At 47.5% G+C, this 7,455-nt stretch overlaps 1 protein-coding gene and 1 non-coding gene across 2 annotated transcripts in view; both read left to right on the top strand.

The window, feature by feature from the left end:
- Positions 1–2,118: 2,118 nt before the first annotated feature.
- Trnar-ccu lies at positions 2,119–2,191 on the top strand. Its single transcript has one exon. It is a non-coding gene; the product is annotated as a tRNA-Arg (tRNA).
- A 463-nt stretch (positions 2,192–2,654) lies between these two features.
- The window catches only part of Fmc1 (formation of mitochondrial complex V assembly factor 1 homolog), a 6,779-nt gene continuing 1,978 nt past the window's right edge, over positions 2,655–7,455 (top strand). The window contains exon 1 of the mRNA XM_004629046.2: positions 2,655–2,902. Within this exon, the coding sequence (XP_004629103.1) occupies positions 2,765–2,902 (138 nt within the window). The 5' untranslated portion in view covers positions 2,655–2,764. The remainder of the gene's footprint in view (positions 2,903–7,455) is intronic.

Genomic DNA, 7,455 nt, shown 5'->3' with positions numbered 1-7,455 from the left:
AAATAAATAAATAAATAAATAAAAGACTAGAGTGAGGGTTAGGCCAGGATTAGGTCCAGGTATATGACTAGTGATATAACTTGCACTAATTAGGGTTTGGTTGAGGGTTAGGATTAGGATTAAAGAGTCATGGGCCGGGAAGATAGCTCAGTAGAATAAATGCTTGCCTGGCAAGCACAAGGTCCTGAGTTCAATCCCCGGTACTGCAAAATAAATAAAATAATAGTAATAATAATAGTCAGGTGTGGTGGCACACACCTGTAATCCCATACCCTGGGAGGCAGAGGCATGAGGATCACTGTGAGTTCAAGGCTAGTCTGAATTACATATCCAATCCATATCTCAAAAAACCTCTGATTTTCCAGTATTTCGTGAAACAACTGCAATGATCAGGGAGGTGAGCAGCTGAGCAGTTGCTGACCCAGGCAGTGGGCTCTCCAGTCAACAGGTTTCCCATCACACTGGCGCCATTAATGTCCCAAGGGTAGGGGCCTGCGGGTTAGCTCAGTTGTTTAAAGCACCTGCTTGGGGAAACTCTGTCAGGCGCAGGGGCCCGCGGTTTGATCCCCAGCTGTTCATGCTGCACCAGACCCGCCCTTTAGGCAGCCTGAGACAGCAGGGGGAAAAAAAAAAAAAAGAATCCTTCACAATTTTTGAGATAGCTCTGCGGCATTAGCGCCTGCCTGGCAAGTGCAAGGTCCCAAGTTCGATCCATGGTACCACAAAAAAATTAAAATAAAATAAAATTCCTGGCGTATCAGCTTTTGAGGGGCCAGAGAAATGGCTCAGTAGAATAAGTGCTTGCCTGGCAAGTGTAAGGTCCTGAGTTCAATCCCTGGTACCACAAAAAAAAAAAAAAAAAGAAAAAAGAAAAAAAGAAAAAGGAATGTCCCATTGGTGTTTGGTCATTCCTGTGCAGCAGTTTACATCAAGCGGCCACGGGGCCCCAGTCATTTGTCCTGATCGTCCTTCCAGGTAGTCAGCCGAAGAACAGGCTCTGGCTTGTTTCCCCAGTAAGTTAAGATAAAGGAAACAGAAAACAACAGTGCACGTGAGAGGTGTGTGTAAACACAGGTAAAGAGGTGACCAGAGAGAGGAGGTTAATCATCTTAACCTGTCACACTGTCCACAGGGACTAGAACAAAGTTTTATTTCCACTTTTGGAACAAGACAAAGCTCCAACAGAAAACTGGGATGTTAACTCGAACGGTGAGGGTGAGAAGAGATACGTGCTCATACACCTGGAGCAGAGTGTGACAAGAAATTAAAGGTGAGAGATGAAGAGACGAAGGTTAAAATATAAAGGGTCAAGCAGAGCGTGATGGTGCAGGCCTGCCACCCCGGGAGGCTGAGGCAGGAAGATCACCTGGAGTTTAAAGCCAGCCTGCACTACACTGCGAGACCCGGTCTCAAACAAAGGGGGTCATTTTAGGCGGATCCACTATCTAGGGTAGTTTGAACCTCACCAGGGGGACAATGGAGTCACTGAGAAATTTTAGGCAAAGGAAAAGAATGGTCGTCGAGACTCAGGAAGTTGTTTGTTCACACAGGCAAGCTACAGAACCAGAAAACGAATACTTCTAATTCCTAATGAATTAATTACAACGTCTAGTAGCCCGAAGTGTATGGCTGACTCGCCGATCACACACACAGCGTGCGTTTTGGGGACACTTCGGAAACGGCCTCTGCGCTTCAACCGGAAACAGAACTGATCGCTGTGGACACCGCCTAACCGCCGTTGGGAACGAAATTAAGTCCGGAAGGTCGCTACACCGGAAGAGGCCAGGCTGTTTCCGGTAAAAACCCGACCGAGCAGAGGACAAACCTCCAGAGTCCCAGCGGTAGCCCTGCGCGCTCGGTTCCGCGACATCGTGCTCGCGCCTTTGCGCAGGCTCATGAAAAGGCGTGCGCGCTCCCGCTCGGCACTGCGCTCGCAGGGTAAAGAACCTCCCGCGCTGGAACGCGGGATTAGAGTCTGTGAAACTACAAATCCCAGCATGCCTGCCCCTCATATTAGTGCTGGGTGTGGCTCCCCAGGATAGGATAAGCAGCTTAAAAGATGATGACGCACTAGGAAAAAAAAGCTCAACAGACTCTTTAAGCAGCCTACTTTCAGCAGCCCCAGTGGCCTAATGGATAAGGCATTGGCCTCCTAAGCCAGGGATTGTGGGTTCGAGTCCCATCTGGGGTGACTACAATTTTTTTTTTCCTTCTCAAAATTGTTACGCCTTTAAACTATTATACCCAAGTGCTACCCACTTAATTTTCTTTTTAAACAAGAGTGCACTGTGCTTTTACTAGCTGTTGGGCTGCCGTTTCGCGAACCCGGACACTTTCCTTCCGGCCGCAGGCTCCACCAGGCTTTTGGGAAGTGGGTTAATGTGCTGGATATTGACAGCCCTTCTAAAAACCGCTTTAAAAATCTCTTCACGGCGTGTTCTACACCGAATCCACACCGATCCCCGCAGGCCCGCATCTTCAGAAACTCGGCCACTAGGCAGTCACGGAGTCTTGGGTGACCCTGCGCACGAGCTTCCTTCTCCCCGGCTTCCCTCCACCCTCGGTGACGCTCGGCTTTCTCCTGCAACCCCTCAATCCGTTCGGGAGCGCTCGGCTTTTGATTCCCGCGGCTGCGCCAATCCAGGAAGTGCGCGTCCCCCTAGCGGCCAATCGGTGGGTGCGCTGGGAGACGCTCCCGGCGAGGGGACAGAGGGCGTTAGAGGCGCGGGCGCCGCCAGGAGCCAGGTTCCGCGAGGGACGGAAAATGGCGGCCTTAGGGTCCCCGGCGCGCACCTTGCGAGGCCTCCTGCGCGAGCTGCGCTACCTGAACGCGGCCACCGGGCGACCCTATCGCGACACCGCAGCCTATCGGTACCTCGTGAAGGCTTTCCGTGCTCATCGGGTACGGAAGGCGCCCCGGGAGCGCCGCATCCCCGGAGAGGGGCACGGGGGGCTGGGCGGGGGCAAGGAGCGGCGACCTACGGCTGCCTCGGAGGCCGACCCGCCACCGAGCCGGCCCCCACCGCTGAAACGCGGCCGGGGGCGGGCCACTGTGGCGCGGGCTGCGGCGTGGCCTCGGGGACGCGGCCTCTGCGCGCGGGCGGCGGGGCGGGCGTCTCATTGGCCGCTTCTGTTGGGAGGCGCGGCCTTTGGGGTGTGCGCGGCGAGGGAAACGGAAGGGGCGGGGCCTCGAGGTCCCGGACTCGCGAGGCTGAGGCGGGAGGTGGCCAGTTCGAGGCCCTAAGGGCCATTTTCAAATCCCCGTCTCGAAATAAATAAATAAATAAATAATTTATTTATTTATTTATTTACTTATTTACTTATTGTCTCTCTGTTCCTCCGTCCGTCCTTTCTGTCCGTCTGTCCACCTGTCCGTCCATCTTCCTTCTCTGTCCCTCTGACGCCGTCTCCTCAAGCTGGAGGCTGGTCTGGAGTCCTGGGATAACACCACTCCCAGGTGACACATTTCTTTCCCTGTTTTTTATTAGTCACAGAGAAAGTAGCTCCAGCAGCAAGCTCTGTGCTGGCTTCAATAGTTAATTTTTAATATAACCACCACACTCCAAAACTGAAGTCAACAGTCATTACTACATATTATTTGTTGAAAGACTATCCTGAACCGAAAGAAAATTAGGAAAAGGGACTTAAACAATTTCTTTTAACCACATTTATAAGTGTCATTTTAAATGCTTGAAAGAGGTGGGTGTGGTGGCACATACCTGTAATACCAGCACTTGGGAGGCTGAGGCCTAAGGATTGTTTCTAGTTCAAGGCCAGCCTGAGCTGCATAGGGCGACCCTGTCTGGAAAAAAAACACGCTTGTCATGACCCTTTCTTTTTTTTTAAATTTTAATTCATTTTTTGTGGTACTGTAGATTGAACTCAGGACCCTGTGCTTGCCAGGCAAGCGCTTTTTCTACTGAGCTATCTCCTGGGCCCTAAAAAAAAAAACACACTTGAAAGGCATGAATTCTCCCTTAATGAAAAGAAGTTTCCTATTGGCAACAGAAAAATACTCAGCAATTATTTACCAAATGTTTTAAATGTAAATGCTGTATCAGGGTTTGCGTAGGAGCAGTACTGTCATTATAAAGACTGCTTTATGCTCAAGCTCAAGGTTATAGCACTTGCCTACAACAGGCTCAGCTCCATCTCTAGTCCTGCCCCGTGTGTGTGTGTGTGTGTGTGTGTGTGTGTGTGTGTTGCATAGACAGAGATAGATGAACAGTGTGATGTCTCTACAAATTAGGCATAGAATAACCCAGCTGGCACCTTACCCTTGCCCTAGTAGAAGTACTTCTGTAGCAGGTAGCGCTTGCCTGGCAAGCACAAGGGCCTGAGTTCAATCCCCAGTACTGGAAAAAAAAAAAAAAAAAAGGGAAAACTTCTGTAGCAGATAAATACAAGTATGTGGGAGGCCTGCCTTGAGAGAGATCTTCATGAAATGTACATTCCATATTGCCCTTAGCCCAGTAGAAGAGCTCCTTTCCTTTCCTCCCCCCACCCTTTTCTCTCTTTATTTATTTATTTTTTGTTTTGAGACAGGCTCTCACTATGTAGTTCAGGCTGACCTTGAACTCACTATGCTGCCCAGGTTGGTCTCGAACTGGCAGCCGTCTACCTGCCTCAACCTTGCCAGTCCTGGAATTGCAGGCATGCATCACCACACCTGGCAAGAGTTTCAGTTTTGAAATGGGGCAGCTGAGCTCTGGGATAGGAGGTGGTTGTATAAGAATAGCACACGAACCTCTATAATCCCAGCACTTTGGGAAGCTGAGGCAGGAAGATTGCAATTTCTATTCCAGCTGGTGCACCCAGCTTAAAGAAGAAAACAGAGGGGCCCGGGAGATGGCTCAGTAGAATAAGCGCTTTCCTGGCAAGTGCAAGGGTCTGAGTTCAATCCCTGGTTCTGCCAAAAAAAGAAAACAAAACAACTAGAATTTGGGTGATTTGGTTCCTAAACAGGATCTTTATTGATCTGTTCTTCAGGATTAAGGATTCATCTTGGGGGAAGTTGCAACCATGTCTTTTCGTTTTTCTTTTTCTTTTTCTTTCTTTTTTTTTTTTTTTTTTTTGTATAGGGTCTACAGGGTCTCACTATGTAGATCAGACTCGTACTGGTCCTCCTGTGTTCAGGCTCCCAAGAGCTGGGATTATAGGCGCACACCACCAAGCCCAGTCTCAATCAGGGTCTCAGCATTCCTCTGGGGAGGGGCCAGCATGGCACGCTGGTGATCGAACTCCAGTTGCTGGGGATTGAATGGATTGAACCCTGACTGCTGTATCTGCCTGAGCAGGCACTTTAATCCACTGAGCTAAGGGCCAAGGAGATGGCTCAGTAGAATAAGCACTTGCCAGGCGCAAGAGCCTGAGTTCAATCCCTGGTTCTGCCAATATCAATCAATCAATCAATCAATCCACTGAGCTATTTGACTTAGCTTATATTTTATTGGAGTTGAGGGCAGCTCTTTCCTTGTGCACTCAGCTTCTCTCTTGTGTCCTGCCAGGCAGCTCTTTCTCTGGTCTCTTGGTGCAAGTTTCAAGACCATTTGGTGCGTTTCTTTATTTTTTTCCCTACCCCTGTTTTAGCCTGCTTCCCAGGGGGATCTCTCTAGTGAAGTATTTTGAACTCCTACTCAGGGTTGGCTAGAAGACCTAAGAAGGACTGTCCCATTTTCTCTCTACAGACTCCTGCCTCTGTGAGCACATAGCCCCACTGTTTCCAGCCCTTTCTCAGGTGGCAACAACCTCAACACTCAAAACTAGTGAAGTAAAGCACAGTGGGTCAGGATTTTTGTTGTTGTTGTTTGTTTGTCTTTTTGAGGCAGAGTTTCCATATTCAGTTCAAGCTGGCCTTGAACTCACTTTGTAGCTTAGCCTGATCTCAACTCACAATGATCTTCCTGCCTGGCCTCCTGAGTGCTGGGATTATAGATTTGTGTCACCCTGCCTGGCTCAAATCTTAAAATTAAGTGTGTTGAAAAGATTTTGTCATATGTGCTTTGGAATGGATACAATGTCAAACTTTGTAGTCCTTTTTTTTTTTGGCAGAACCAGGGATTGACCTCAGGCCCTTGTGCTTGCCAGGCAAGTGCTTATTCTACTGAGCCATCTCCCCGGCCCCCAACTTTTTAGTAAGTTGTTAGAATTGTAGATTTTCAAAATGGGTAAATTGTTTTTATTTGTTTGTTTGTTTGGTTTTTGGGGTTTTTTTTTTCCCATAATTTTATTGAGAAACAAATAGCAATGAGACAGTTTCAAACCAAATTGGTAGGACAGTTTCAATAATTAACACATAAAATGGGTAAATTGTTAATAGCATTTAAGTTGTATGAACAAATGCATATTTTTTTGTTTATAAAACCTTTTTTTTTTTCATTTTGTGGGGTTTTTGTTTGTTTGTTTGTTTGTTTTAGGGAAGGGTCTACAGGGTGTTCAGGGTCTCACTACCAGATCGGACTCCTAATGATCCGCCAGTTTACAGCCACCCAAGAGCTGGGATTACAGGCACACGCTACCACATCCAGTCTCAGTTGCCATCTCAGCACACCCCAGGAGTGGGGCCAGGGAGCAAGTCGGCATGGCAGGCCTGGGGATCGAATCCCTGGCCCCTGCGCCTGCTTGCAGGCGCTTTAATCCGCTGAGCTATTTGGCCGGCTCTACCCTTAATTTTTGAAGGGGGAATATTCTATTTTATACTCCTCAGATTACATTAATGATAAGTGACCTGATTATAGTTCTAGTCACTACCGTTAACTAGCTAATAGATTTAGTTTTCTGATATGTAAAATGAAGGTGTTAAAGCCTCCTTAGTACTAAAATTTAGAGATAGTCAATGAAATCTGATTAAAAGTATAATTTAGTAGGAGATAGCTCAGCAGCTTCCATGCCTGCCTGGCAAGTGCAAGGTCCTAAATTCAATCCCTGGTACCAAAAAAAGAGAAGAAAAGTAACTGAAACTAAAGGCAGGAGGATTCCATGAATGTAGGAGCTCAGTGCCAGCCTAGGTAACAGCAGGACTCCATGTCCAAAAAACCTGGTTGTAGTTAGTGGAACATGCCTGTAACCCTAGCATTTTGGAAGACTAAGGCTGGATGATGGCAGATTTGAGCGCAGCCTGGGCAATTTAGACACTTACTGAGACCATGTCTCAAAATAAAATTGAGCTGGGGATATGTCTCAGTGGAATAAGCACTTCCTTGGCAAGCGCAAGGGCCTGAGTTCAATCCCCGGTTCCACAAAAAAATCGACTCAAAATAAAATTGAAAAAGGACTAGGGATTGAAAAAGTAGCTTAGGGTGAAAGTTTAGGGTTTGATCCAAGTATCAACAAAAATTGTCTTTGAGACTGAGGCTGTGGTTCAGTGATACTATTGCTCTTAGCAAGAACAAACTAGGCTCAATCTCTAGCATTAACAAACGAAATTTCTTTTCTTTTTCTTTTTTTTTTTTTTTT

The sequence above is a fragment of the Octodon degus genome, unplaced genomic scaffold, assembly GCF_000260255.1.
Source record: "Octodon degus isolate 3935 unplaced genomic scaffold, OctDeg1.0 scaffold00027, whole genome shotgun sequence".
Taxonomy (NCBI): domain Eukaryota; kingdom Metazoa; phylum Chordata; class Mammalia; order Rodentia; family Octodontidae; genus Octodon; species Octodon degus.
Note: the sequence above shows the minus strand (reverse complement) of the source record. Positions and strands in the feature narration are given on the sequence as shown.